Source organism: Gymnogyps californianus, chromosome 1 (assembly GCF_018139145.2).
Source record: "Gymnogyps californianus isolate 813 chromosome 1, ASM1813914v2, whole genome shotgun sequence".
Taxonomy (NCBI): Eukaryota; Metazoa; Chordata; class Aves; order Accipitriformes; family Cathartidae; genus Gymnogyps; species Gymnogyps californianus.
The window spans coordinates 6,763,034-6,776,976 of record NC_059471.1 but is presented as its reverse complement, the minus strand read 5'-3'; the positions used below and the strand labels follow the sequence as shown (position 1 = coordinate 6,776,976).

The 13,943-nt window shown below is 43.3% G+C and overlaps 2 protein-coding genes across 6 annotated transcripts in view; one reads left to right on the top strand and one right to left on the bottom strand.

The window, feature by feature from the left end:
• Positions 1-5,397, bottom strand: part of DLG2 (discs large MAGUK scaffold protein 2) — a 1,037,179-nt gene extending 1,031,782 nt beyond the window's left edge. Inside the window, exons 1-2 of the mRNA XM_050914840.1 lie at positions 5,342-5,397; positions 3,574-4,639 (exon numbers count right to left, since the gene is read on the bottom strand). Coding sequence (XP_050770797.1) covers positions 3,574-3,592 — 19 coding nt within the window. The 5' untranslated portion in view covers positions 3,593-4,639; positions 5,342-5,397. The remainder of the gene's footprint in view (positions 1-3,573; positions 4,640-5,341) is intronic.
• Positions 5,398-5,565: 168 nt separating this feature from the next.
• On the top strand, positions 5,566-13,190 carry LOC127020437 (transmembrane protein 126A-like). Of its 5 annotated transcripts, none has more exons than XM_050903030.1 (6): positions 5,566-5,581; positions 6,070-6,270; positions 8,164-8,288; positions 11,428-11,621; positions 12,187-12,301; positions 12,941-13,190. In XM_050903030.1, the coding sequence occupies exons 3-6, from the start codon at positions 8,173-8,175 to the stop codon at positions 13,143-13,145; spliced, it is 630 nt and encodes a 209-aa protein (XP_050758987.1). In that variant the 5' UTR covers positions 5,566-5,581; positions 6,070-6,270; positions 8,164-8,172; the 3' UTR covers positions 13,146-13,190. The 5 variants fall into 5 exon arrangements, with proteins under 5 accessions (XP_050758987.1, XP_050758978.1, XP_050758968.1 ...); XM_050903021.1 differs by lacking the exon at positions 5,566-5,581 and adding an exon at positions 5,684-5,699; XM_050903011.1 differs by lacking the exon at positions 5,566-5,581 and adding an exon at positions 5,768-5,841.
• The last annotated feature ends 753 nt before the right edge of the window (positions 13,191-13,943 follow it).

Sequence of the window (13,943 nt, the reverse complement as noted above, 5' to 3'; positions counted from 1 at the left end):
ATTCAAGTATCTCTTACTGCCTAGACATAGCTAGATGTGTAAAGATGATGACAGGGTTAGTCTAGAAGCACATGTGCAGCCAGGCATCTAGATGTGGGGGTTCCTGCCATCTCCATGTGAATCACAAGCAGGGCTCCAAAGCTGGAATCTGGTCTCCATCACAGAGGAGCATGGATTTAATTAGTTCTTTCTGTCACTGTGAAAGACATGAATGAATTACAGTAACATTTTATGCTTTTAACTATTCCGTAGATGAATCCAAAATATATGCAATTACAGATCTAAATATAGTCCCTTACAATTAACAGAAATCAACTCGGCTAAGCAACTCAGGGAGGGAGGGAGAGAAGACATCTAAAACCACACAAAAACCCGACTTCACTTAGTAACCTGACTGCACTTCTTCTGTACGGTAGTACTATTTTACTTTGAAGTGAAGCTCTCCTCAAGAAGTTCCATAAACTTGTTATGAATAGTTGTATTCAAACATATCCTAGTTTGTTTGTGAACGTAAAGTAAAAATTAAGCACAAATAATGAATTTATTTACTTCTGAAATTTGTTCATCCCATATCATCTCTAAACGGCACCATCCAACAAATGATTTTGCAACTAAAATCAAATGTCTGCTTTGATTTAAAATTTTAAGTGTACTTAAGTGAAAGATGAGCAACCAAAAGCCAAAGAGAATAGCCATTTGTTTAATCACGCAGCAATAGTGCAATAATCCATACAATGTCTCGCCGCTTATCTAAAGGGAGCACATTCAACGCCTGCAGGGTACTCCGTTCTCCCTTTCCAGCCTTGCTTTTTTTTTTTTTTTTTTGCTGAGACTGACAGCAAGCATGACAACTTTGTGAATATTCTTGGGAATGTGGAACCTTATTTCCCTCCAGAATGAAGTGAGAAAATGAAATCCTTTCACTCTAGCACATCAGGCAAGGGCAATCGCATACTGACACAAACATGATCAGAACAGGAGCAAGCCTTTTTTTCCACATCCATAAGAAATCAATGCTTCCTCTAAGTTATATGGTTTTTACTATTAAGTAAACTATTTTTTTCTGACTAAACAGGCCTAGACTTTTAAAAGCAAGATGGCAGACATCGTATCAAGCAGTAAGGTAAAGTCTAAATTAGGTCCAAAGCTATGTGAAATCTGAAGACCAGTACTGGATGTGAGAGCTCTTTCAAAGGCAAATTCTCAAAATGCATTCACTGTTCTTTAGAAAGACCCAGAACGGGTCAATGCCAAAGCAAGCAGTGTTTGGTAACAACTTCCACTGACAAATATCAGGATATTTTCAAACTTGTTTTTACAGGTTTCTCCGTCTCAATACTGATTTTAGGAGAATATTTTGATCAAATCCAAAATAGCAACACATAAAGAAGTGCTGAAAGGGAGAGGGATAATCCTGTCCTTAATGCAGCTATTGAAATACGTACTTTTGCATAGCCTAGAAGAGAGTATCCCACAGAGATTTCTACAGATGGCATGGGTGGGAAAGACAGTAGACATGAACTCCCAAATACGTAAGACCAGAAAGGGAAAATAAATCATCAACAGAAATATGAAACTAGTTAGACACAAAGTGCTGTTAAAAGCATAAAGCAAATAAATGGGGAAAAAAAGCAGGGAAAAATCCCCTCAATCTCCCTAATATTCATAGGAGTAACAGGGATTACTTGTAACAATAGCAGATTTTTTTAAAAATGGTAGCATGTTTCAAGTTGCCAGCATGCTTTTAATTACATTTAGAAAGTCAAAGTCTATTGCATGAACTAGACAAACTAAGTCATTCAAAATAATAATAAAGTTGCTGATTTGCTAAAGTTTTTAATCCTGCAATTTACATGCTTAAATACATTTTTAACAATATCCTTTTAATACTCAAATATATTCACACTGGCAACTTCAGTACACTGACTGATGTGACAGTTTAAAAGTATTTCAAGGATGATATTTGGGTCTCTCGAGTTTATATTTTAAAATTGTCAAAATACCTATCCTCATAAGACAGAAGAAGAAATTAAAGCCTTGAGGTACATTAAGACTGACCCAGACTGTCTTGAAACAAACAGGAAATCCACTGATTTTTAAGGCCAGAAGGGACCACTATGATTGCCAATCTAACTTCATGCACAAAGGAGCCCATAAGATTTCACCCAAAAAAACCCCGCAGCAAGTATTTTGAAACTGTATTACAGTTAAACATCCAGCACAGAAACATCCTTAGTGTAAATCACCTAATTCAGGATTAAGACTTAAAACATGAAAAGACAGTCTTAATTTTCCTTTTGTAAACAGGTAGAGTCCACAAGCCTCACCAGTACACCAGGGTGACACGTTTACAGCACAGCAGGATGAATTATTAAGGGATGGTACTCCTCCATACACGTTCCCATCTTTACTACACATAATTGTAAGTAATTACATGAATGACAATATGATTCATTAAAATATTTCATTTTGAAAATTCATTTCTACACTGTCATCTGTTAAAATACAATCACAAAATCTCATTTATTGTTTTTTGTATAAAAATAATTCTAGCAATTTGCGTGTTTTTATCATTATTTACATAGCAACTGTTAACTCATAACTAATATTGAAGGGCTATTCCTACAAGGAAAAGAATCCATAGTCACATCGACTATATCCCCATTTCTGTCGTGTAACATTCACTTTTTGCTCCTTCCCCCACGTTTTGGTATCATCAGATCCAGGGATATATCAGATCCAAGGACATCTGGACAGATGAGCCGAATAGAAAAGGTTCACATGCCATTTATTCTATTAGCATATTCTGAAATTTTAAATCGGTGTCATATTTGCAAGGAAGCAGAAATAACCTAAGGTCTACAAGTGTTTTCAGAGTAAACATATATTCCCCAATTCTTGTTTGAACACTGGAAACCACATTTTCCAAAGCTGCTTCTATGCTTGCTGTAATCACAAACTTTAGGAGAGAAGGGGCAAAACGTAAGGCTGGTCATCTTTACTTAAATGCTGCCATACTACAGTCATAAAGATAATACTTTTATATTGTATTAAAGCGTAGAAATCAAAGTTAGTCAAAATCACATTTTAAAAAACCACGTTCAAATCGCCTTCAAAACACAATTCTCATAACTTTTATTTAAAATCAGCCTTGAAACTTTGTTACTTATTTATGCTGCTACTGATGGCTGATGTTTATCCGCCAAACATGTAAAGAATAGATAATAGACTAAATCTATGATTTTAAAATTCATTAGTGTTAGTAAGAGAGGCTTCTCACAAAATTAAATGCCAAGCTTTTCTCTTGGTGTCTGTTCAAGATCTCTGATGGCTGATCTTTACAAAATAACTATTTGAGGTCAAATTTGACAGGACAAGTCTTAAAACATGGCATAAAAATACTTTTCAAAAATTACTACTGTAAGTGCACAGATTTTTCTCCCATTTTCAGCGCAAAATAAAAACAATTTCAATCCCCCATTAAAGCACTTTTAATTTGAAATTTTAAGTACTAAAAATCAACAATCTAACAAAATGAAGACGCAATATGAGATATGAAGCTTCATAGCCCACCTTTCTTCTTGACTGGCATTCTTCTTCCTACTTCTGAATCTGGTTGCAAGCACTTATTTACAGGTATTAACGATGTACTACTGGAACACTCTGCGAGGTCAGGAATTGGCTATCTATTGCAAAACACTTTTACAGTTCAGTTAGGAAATGCAGCTTCAATCTTCATTTCTATCAATACTTGCTGTTTTCTTGTATTGGACTTCCGATGCTTCCCACAAATAAGAAAAAAAGGGAAAAAAAGAAGCTTTTTGATTTTTTTTAAGAGATGTTTTCAATTTCTTTAAAATATATTTGGCTCTATAAAAATACAAGAGAAAATGTTCCTTGGCAATATAAAACCTTATTATAACTCCTCTTCTGGCAGCAAAGTTTGAAAATTAAAAGATTTTATGTAATACAATTAAGGCACAGTCCATCTCTAGGCAGCTGTCTTAATACTCCACCTGTACATGCTCAAAAACATATTATTTGCAGGACAAGAACGCCCAAATAATCCAAATAAGGAGGAAGACAAAAACAATCCAAAGTGACTCTTTAACTTCTTTCACTTCTTGAATGAATTCTGCTAGCTATGTATTAGGTGACTACACAGCAGACTGAAAAGGTCCCTTTTTCCTCACCAGACAACAGCCTTCAAATATCACCCTCTTACCCAACAGAAGTCACTGGCCAGTCACTTTCATTTTTATTATCTGTAAGCCACCCAGCCTTATGGTCTTTAATGGACCTCTGATCCTCCCATGTATTAAGAGAGAGGATTGAAAACGAGGAAAGCAATCCCTTGACCTGGAATTATTAAAGTGACAGTGCTGCTCACTGGGCACTTTGGCAAAGCAGATTGCTTTATACTGGAGTCATTTACTTCATGCCATTTCTTCCTTTGCACAGCAGCCACCTCGTGAAAGAGGAATAAGGAGAGTTAGGAGACGAGCTTCACAAAAGGTTCATTTTCAGAGATAATGAAGTATTAATGAAATAAAAAAGCAAGCCATGAGATCAGTCCAGAGTTTCCCACTCAGAAGCGCAGCTGGTTGGCTCCAATATGAGCCTCTCTCTCTCCCTTTTTCTGGAAAAACAAAAAGAGAGAAACAGAAACGGGATAGATTTTCCTCATCTAGCTCGTTAAGCACGAAAAAAGGTGGACAAGCTCCAAACGCTTCCCTTCCCCGCATGAGGAGCTGTGATGCACATGACAGGGCTTTGCTTTGCATCGTCTTCTTTAGGAGATGGAAACTGTATTTGTGAAGGGGGCGGCTCTATTTTGCTCTTTCACGTTCACAATTGGGATCTGTCTGTCCCCACTTCCCTCCAAGCAGGGACTCTCCCCTCCCCCCTCGCCTCTCCCGGCCCAAAAGGGGACCGTCTGTTGCCTTCTGAAGCGGGACAAGGCAGAGAGGGCTGGCTTGGTCGGTGGAGGGCTGGGGTGCAGGTGAACTGGAGGAGCCGGGCTAGGTTTAAGGAAGACGGCGATTTCCCCCGGGTTGCTGAGGAACAGGCAAGAGGCAGGAGCTGAGGGGATGAGGGAGGGGATGGAGGTGGGGCGAAGCGAGACGCAACCGGGGGCTAGATGGGGACAGGACGGGGAGCACAAAGGAGCTGGTGGAGAGGGGAAGGGGCGGCAAGGCGGGAGGGGAGCGGGCGATGCAGGGGCTGAGGGGGGGGCAAGCGGGAAAGGGGCGCAGGGCGGAGGGCGGAGGGGAGGGCGCCGCTGGCAGCGCCCACTGCGGGGTGCTGAGGCCTGGGTGAGGGGAGGGGGTCAGCGGGTTACCCCGAGGACTGGGCCTCCCCCCATCGAAGGCTCCTCGCTCCGCTAGGGGGAGTCCCCGCGTCCCGGCCGCCGGCTGCAGGATCCCCGCTCAGCCCCGTCTCCATGGAGGAGCCGCCGCCGCCGCCGCCATCCGCCGCCCCTAGCAACGAGCACCGGGCCGGGCGCTGACCCCCCGCGCCCGCCGGCTTGCAGCCAATCGGAAGCCGCCATGCTGGGCCGGCGGGGAACGCCCAATCAAAGGTGTCCTCTGAAGCCCTGGGTCATGTGAGCGGGCAAGATGGCGGCGCCCGAAAGGGGGGGCGTGAGGTGGGAGGAGCCATGTTGTAGGCGGCGGGGCCTCCTCGGCGGGACCGACTCGGTAAGGGCGGGGGCGGGAGCGCCGCCGGCGGGGCCGTGTCTGGCGGGGACAGCTCAAGGTCGTGCAGGTCGGAGGGCGGCCCTGGCGGGAAGGCTGTGAGGGTGAAGGCGGTGCGGCGGCGGCGCCGAGGGGGTTAACGGCGGTTGGTAACGGTCGCTAACGGCTGCTAACGGCTTTCAGTGAGGTTTAAAGGCTGGGGCGGGGGTGAGCCGCAGCCTCCCGGTGTAAGGGCTTCTGCCCTGAACCGGGCCCCGGAGGGTTGGGGACCTCCAGCTTCCTTACAGCCGTGTGCAAGGGGACAGGGAGGGTCGTATACATGTCATGGGTACTTACAGCTCCATGACGTAATGTCTGTGTGGTTCACCTAAAGAACAGCTTTGGAGACCCTCCTCCTAGACGGGGCGAAGCGAGAGGCCTCAAGGCTGGCACCGGCCCCGCTGATCCCGGGTGAGGTCCTGCTGCTTGTCCCTGCTTCCTCTGCTCCTGCCTCCCGCCAAGCCTGAATACGAAGCAAGCACAAGCCTACAGATAGGCCTTGGACACAGCCTTCAAGTTATAAAAGAAACTTAAGGTAAGTATGACTAGCAAAGTAAGTCTGGGAAGCTTTCCTCTGGGGAAAAATATCTAGAAAAAGCATTGGAATCACTAAATACCAGGTTTAATCAAAAGCTGTTGTGGTGGGTTGACCTCGGCTGGCTGCCAGGTGCCCACCAAGCCACTTTGTCACTCCTCCTCCATCAACAGGACAGGGGGAGAAGATATGATTAAAAGCTCACGGGTTGAGATAAGGACAGGGAGATCACTCACCATTTACCGTCATGGGCAAAACAGACTAGACTTTGGGGAAATTAATTTAATTTATTGCCAATCAAATCAGAGTAGGGTAATAAGAAATAAAATCACATCTTAAAACGCCTTCCCCCCACCCCTCCCTTCTTCCTGGGCTCAACTTCACTCCTGATTTCTCTACCTCCTCCCCCCTGAGCGGCGCAGGGGGCCGGGGAATGGGGGTTGCAGTCAGTTCATCACACGTTGTCTCTGCCGCTCCTTCCTCCTCACACTTCCCCTGCTCCAGCATGGGGGTCCCTCCATGGGAGACAGTCCTTTATGAACTTCTCCAATGTGAGTCCTTCCCACAGGCTGCAGTTCTTCATGAACTGCTCCAGCATGGGTGCCTTCCACGGGCTGCAGTCCTTCAGGAACAGACTGCTCCAGCATGGGTCCCCTGCGGGGTCACAAGCCCTGCCAGCAAACCTGCTCCAGTGTGGGCTCCTCTCTCCATGGGTCCACTAGGTCCTGCCAGGACCCTGCTCCAGTGTGGGCTTCCCACGGGGCCACAGCCTCCTTTGGGCATCCACCTGCTCAGCGTGGGGTCCTCCAGGGGCTGCAGGTGGATATCTGTTCCACTGTGGACCTCCATGGGCTGCAGGGGGACAGCCTGCCTCACCATGGTCTTCACCACAGGCTGCAGGGGAATCTCTGCTCCAGCACCTGGAGCACCTCCTCCCCCTCCTTCTTCACTGACCTTGGTGTCTGCAGAGTTGTTCCTCTCACATATTCTCACTCCTTTCTTCCAGCTACTGTTGCGCAGCAGTTTTTTCCCCTTCTTAAATTGTTATCCCAGAGGCGCTACCACTGTCGCTGATGGGCTCAGCCTTGGCCAGCGGCAGGTCCGTCTTGGAGACGGCTGGCATTGGCTTTATAGGACATGGGGGAAGCTTCTAGCAGCTTCTCACAGAAGCCACCCCTGCAGCCCCCCCTGCTACCAAAACCTTGCCATGTAAACCCAGTACAACTGTATGCTTTCTGACTTGATATATGTCTCTGGCTAAGAGTACCAATAAAAAAAAGCCCTTATTTGTGGAATATAAAAGCAGAGTACATATCTTCATGACGACTTTAAATCTTTACAAAGTATGGATTTATTTGTTTTTTTCTTAAGGTTCTATTTGACAGCTAAGTCAATTTAAACCTGGAGTATTGCCAAAAGCCATGGTCCAGTTAGTGTCCTCCCTTGTGCTGCAGGCATTAGGGATCGTTGTGTTAGAAGGTGATCCAGCTGGAAAAAACGAGTACACTGCCCATCATTGTTGCTCTGAGCAGTTTTCATCTCTGTGTTTCCTGATCCAAGCTGCTGTGTGGCCCCAGGGTTGGAGGTGCTCAGGCAGGAGTATCTGGAGGGTGAGACTGTCCATTTGCATCATAGTGAGTACTTCAGTTGACTTAGAGCAATTGTCAAACCACAGCTGCAACATCACTAAAGAAAGCAGCTTGTTAGGGTTCATGTAGTCATAAATATCATAGACTTCTGTAGCTGGGTTGTGCCCTTTGCATCTGCAAACTCTGCCATGAAAAATAGGAAATGCATTTGTGATTGCATAGTGCCAAAAGAGTCTAAATGTTTATTTGATACATAGCGGGGCTGTGTAACTTTGATTACGTTTGTTTGTTCCTTATGATGCAGGACTTCAAGATGACAGGAAGAGAGTTTCTTGAACTAGATTCTCCGCAGCAAAGACTATATTTGGAAAGATTGAAGCGGATGGAAGTCATACAAAAGACGTTCAATGAGCTTCCTAAAGCAGATCAGTAAGTGCTGGTAAAATACATGAAGATAAGTGCATCAAACATTTCAAGTCTTTTAGAGGCTTTTCTTTTCCCTTACTCTTATATTGCAAATCTTCCTTGCAGTTATAAAAATGTTTAATTGTGAAGATGCTTATTATTGTCCAGAACAGAAAACTTGTTTTGTGTTTTTTAAATATGGTTAGTTCACTGTTACCTCTTGTCCTGCTCAGCTCGTTTCTGGCACGTGCTCCCCAATGCTTAAGGTTCTGGGATGGTTGATCAGCCCTGACTGGCTCTGAGCATTCATACAGTCTTGGGCTAGAGCTAATAAATTTTCTAGGAAACTGAAATGTTGGAGAGCATAAGGCAGATACATTTGTGGTTCTGCAGGAGTCATCTTGTGTCCCGCAGGGCTGGCTGGGGCCAGAACTGAGGGAGCATCAACCTGCTAGTTCCTGCATTTCATTCTGCACTGCTCTCTGTTTCAGGAAGGCGAGACTGAGGTGTCCAGGTGGTGGTGGACGAGTCAGCCAGAGTCGTGCAGGCTCGTCAGCAGGGTTCTGTGCAGCACAGAAACAGCTACGTGCCTTCTGGGCCTCACAAACAACCCTTTTGTGTTTTCTGATTTTTGCATTTCACCGCAAAACCTTACTGAACCTGAGCTGGTTCTGTAAGGAGCCATTTGCACGTGTGTATCATCTTGGATAAATTTTGTATATATAAGAGCAATGGAAAGCTTTTTTGTTTGTTTGTTTTAATAGAACTAAATTGCTGGCTAAACAAACTGCCAATAGTAACACGCGGCCTCCCCACACAGGTGAGAGAGAACAACACCAAGGCTTTATCCCTCCCATTACAGTTAAGTGTTGCAGCTTTGTGTAGGATCTGCTGCGCTCATATTCAACTTACAACACTTCTCCTTCCCCAGAAGAGCTGGGGAGCTAAGGGGGAGGCAGATGCCTCAGTGGTGATGTGGTGGCATCTTGAGAGAAACTGTGGTACCTAGGGACTGCTGGGCCTTGGAAAGAAATAGCTGCCGGGCTGTGCGCCTTTATTTGAAACTGCCCTGGCTGGAGGGGAGGTCAGTAATGGCTGGAAGGGAAGAGGAAGCATCCTACAGTCAGATTGAGAGAGTTCCGGCTCACCAAAGTTCTTGTTTTTAACACTAGGGAGCTAATATTAAAAAAAAAAAAAAAAAATAAAGCAAAACCAAACAACCCCTCCCAAAAAAACCCAACAAATCCCCCCTCCAAGCCCAAATAAAAACCCAAACCCAACGCTTCCGTCCTCCCTTTCTTCCCTTTCATGCAGTGTAGCAGTTCTGTGCATCAGTAAGCCTGAGTAGATTCTGCTGGTCCTGGGTACTTTAATGTGCTATATTTTGGATTCTCAAATAAGCTGCTAAATTTTAATCTCGGTCCCCTACATGTATGTACATGCACACGTGCATTTCACTGCCTGTGATTTTAAACATACCAATAGAATGAAATGGCTGGTTTGCAGAATCTGTATTCTGGGGACATTTCTGTGAATGACATCCAGTATTGGGAGAATGGTGATTTGAAAAGCAAATAGGCCTCTTTCTTTTTAAAACCCAAAAAAGAAACATGGCTCCTAAATAAGGGCAAGAGAGATCTGACCAGTCAAGTTCTTTTGCTATATAGCATCAGAGTTGAATTGTTAGTAGGTTATTTTCATGTTTGAAAATCTGGTATGTACCAAGAATGAAAGTATTTTCCTATTCAAAATGAGAAATGGTGTCATTGAGGTCAGATGTTTTTAATGGTTTAGGTTTTGCAGAATTAGCACCTACACCTCTGAAGCCTTTTTTGTATGGTTTGTCAGTGCTTAATGTTACTCTAGGCATTAAAATGTGGAAGAGTTTTAAATAGGTGGATTTTAAAAAAATCATGTATTTTAATTGCTAAATGGTTTAGAGATTGTCACATTTGATAATTTTGCAAATAAACATGACATTTGGCCTAGCATAAATTTTGTGACCGGTTAAGCATTTTATTTCCTTTGGGGTTTTAGCGGTAAATCCAACTTATGACGCATTTTAAAAATACACTTTTAACATAATAATATTGGCACAGCCTCAGAATCGGAGTGCTTTCCAGTTAATTGCTGTGCCTGGCAATAGTTGTCATCTCAGGAATTTTAGATTTGTGGAAACCTAAAGCAAAGAGTTGCTTCCACTAATCAACTGTCTGTGCCAGGTATAATGCTGAAGATAACGCACAACTTCCTTCTGCGAGTCAAATAAATCACAAACTGCTCATCAGGCTTGTAAAATTGGCACGCTTTTCCATTCCCTCTCTTGCATTACCTGCTGTGATGGAATGTGCTCAAATGGGAACTGTTTGTCAAGATACTAAACGCTGACTATCTCTGACCAGACTTTGTTCTATTCTGCCTTCACCGTATTACAGATTACAACAGGAGCAGCTGCTCTAAACCATATGTTAAAAACATGGTAGATAACAGAATCCAGTCCCTCTGTTATGAAGGGAAAAATAGAAGCCCCAGTTCTCTAAACCAGTATGTTGGACTTCTGCAGCATTTAACTAGCGTAACCTCCTAGCAAGGTAGGACCTTAAATTTACGTGTTCCGTGCACGCAAGGAAGGCTTACAGCCCTTCAGCCTACAGGATCACTGCAAATGGTCTGCCAGCAGCTGCTGAGATCGTTGTTGCAAGCTCTCAGTTGCCGTAGTTGTCCCACCTGATCTTTTCTGTAAGCTCTTACTTTGAAACTAGATCCATACTTTTGGGTAAGCAGGCTAGAAACAAGGCTGATTACAGGAGATAGCGGTATTTTTTTTTTTTTTTTAATTTCTTTTGAGAAAAAATTCTCCTTACAAACATGCTGATTAGGAGAGCAAATTTCATGAAGTTTCCATTAGCCATAATAAAAAATTTGTAGAAAAGGCTTCTCAGCCTTTCTGTCACTTCATTCTCGATGTGTGTGCAAACTCAGGTATATAGCGAAGGATGCTATACTGGCTGCTTTTGAAAGTAGTTACTCTCCATCTTTCACCAGCAAGAGATTTACGTCTCTTACCTCTTATTGTAGGATATTCAGAAGTGAATTGCAGCACTGAATAAACCAAACTTTTTTACAGTTCTCAGTTGCTGAACTGACTTTCCTTCTTTCACAGGAACCTTTGTAATCATGGATCGTACTTCCTTGGAGCAAATGCAAGCTTATGTGGCTTAGCGGCAAATAACTTCTTCAGGAACATCCTGCACGTCAGAAGGGCTTCCTTAGTGTCCGCTCTGCCAATGGCTGTTATTCCGTTTCTTTCAACAGCAGCGGTTTATGAAGTTTTTGTGCGTGAGCCTTTATTTTCAGGTAAAAACGTCCTTACTCCTTGTTTTCGAAAGGGCTTTGCTGTCTGTACACAATGGAACACGAGAGGAGCTTTTCCTCTCTGCGCAACAGTGGTCTTGAACTGTTGTGGTCTTGGAAAAACCTCAGTTTGTAAAGCAGGGTTTGAAAAACAGATCATGTAATGCATTGGGCAGCAGTGAGTTCTTGAAGTTGAGCGGGAAAGGAGATACGTATGTGTATTTATATATGTTTATAAAAAAATTGTTACGGATCACTGATTTTTAGCATTTTTCACCCAAAGTCATGTAAAAGTGACTGCAACAAAGCAGTTCAGTTTCCCCCATCTGTATGATTTCATTTGAAGGTCAACTTTAGAGTGATAAATTCTTCATGGGTTGGCATGAGGGTGATTTTTTTTTTTTTTTTTTTTTGCAAAAGGAAGAGTCCTTTTCAAAATTTCTTGCATACCGGTACAGCTTGGCCGTTTCTGTCAAGCGCCTGTTCCCATGTCGTTGCACGCAGCTTATAAGTTGATGTGTTGGAGCTATGTGAATATTGACAGTGCAACATGTTGTTTGTCCTGCAGGTGAGCTAAACTGTGAGGTCTGTGCTGTGGTCCGAGGAGGATTAATAGGGGCTGTTGTGGGTGGTCTCTATCCTATTTTCCTGGCTCTCCCCGTGAACGCAAGCCTTGCAGCCAGGTACGTCTTATTAACCTGCAATGAGTGAAACGTATTTGTTGGTCAAATCTTCAGTTCTCAGTTTAAATTCTGTGGATTTTTAGTCTGCGCGCACCTAACTTCTTGTAGGCTTTTAGTACATGGAAAGGGATTTACGTTAAGGTCATCTAATTACAAGGCAAAGTTAGTAAGAGCTACACCAAGCCTCCAAAGTGAAACAAGATCTGCAAACTGATACTGTAAAGCACTTGTGTTTAGCCGGAACCTTACAAGCTACCCGTGATGTGCCTGGGTACGTGAAATTGTGGCTGCCGTCGTGCCCAGAGGCGAAGATGGCTGCTTAGTGCTGTTTGGCTGGACGGCTGAGAGCCCTTACTGGTCCTGGGCAGTGCCCAGGAGCCAAACTCCCGGGCCGGTGTAATTCTGTGGATTGGGTCAGAGCCCAGCGAGGGGATGGCGGGACTTGGCGAGACGTCAGTACGCGGTCACGAGGGTTTATAGCGTTTATCCAGAGAGCTCGCTACCACCAGGTGAATTTAACTTAGGAGAGGAATGAATGAATATCTACCTAAATATTTTTAATGACTTTTAATGCTAAATCTTGACACTTAAATTGGATGGAAAAAAACCCCTAAGTTTCTACCACTTTATGTTGTTTAGGTATTCTTCATCTCCCTTGCCAGGGAAAGAAAATCTGTTACGCTTCTGGCTCGCAACTGCTCAGCCTGTCTTTAGAAAGATGAGTTTGGGTGTACTTATACAGGTTCTAACTGGATTATATCTTGCCACTAAACATCACGGAATATATGTCAAAATACTGCAGCAGATGAGGACTAGCAGGGATCCTGAAGAGTTACAAGCATGAAGTTAAGCAACTTTTCAATTGCCTTGGATAAGTAACTGTAATAAACAAAGAAAGAAGATGTTGCTTGCTGTCTTTTTTAATAGAAAAACAAAGTTAAGACTCTGCACTGGCATTCTTTTCAGTTCTGAACTTAAATGCAAGTTAAGTTTTTCATTATGTCCGGCTTAGCGTATACACCTGAATAACAGCTTTATAAGCACAGGTGTTTTTCTTTGGAAATGGAAAAAAAAACATTTATATTGCCTGCTTAGTGTTTGGCTCTAAGATGATGCTACATCTTTTAGATGGTGTATAAATGAGTATTATTGAAAAAGGGTTTTTTCTTCATAATGCAAACGACAGTGATTTAAAAAAAAAAAGGGGGGGGGGGATCAAGGCAAGGTTTTTCTAGAGATTCCTCAAAATCCGAGTATTTTTCTCCCTGAACTTTCCTCCATTCTGCTAGCACGGAATTTCTGGCACAACATTACCCCGTTTAGGCTGCTATAAGGGTCACTCTATACGTTGTAGAGAACACTATTATCGCAGAGCAATCAGGAATGATGCTCATGTCAGACTTCCCAACATATATATTAAGGGACCAAAAAAAACCTGTAGTCAGAACACGCTTTGTCCTTGCAACCAGTTTGCCTTGAAATTAGTCTTTTCCTGAAGCAAGGAACTGTGTTGAGAGGCCTCAAATGGCTGGTGCTGTTACTGTGGTATCATCTCGGCTACCTCTAGTTTTAAGATTAGTGGTCCAGAGTAATTAATTTATGAGTCAGGCTTGTGTTCACATTGGCGACTGTATGTTCTACA

Coding starts and splice junctions, on each gene's coding strand:
- LOC127020437 (XM_050902994.1), top strand. CDS start 8,158: ATGCAGGACTTCAAGATGACAGGAAGAGAGTTTCTTGAACTAGATTCT. Junction 11,622..12,186: donor GCGTGAGCCTTTATTTTCAG/GTAAAAACGTCC, acceptor TTTGTCCTGCAG/GTGAGCTAAACTGTGAGGTC. Junction 12,302..12,940: donor AACGCAAGCCTTGCAGCCAG/GTACGTCTTATT, acceptor TATGTTGTTTAG/GTATTCTTCATCTCCCTTGC.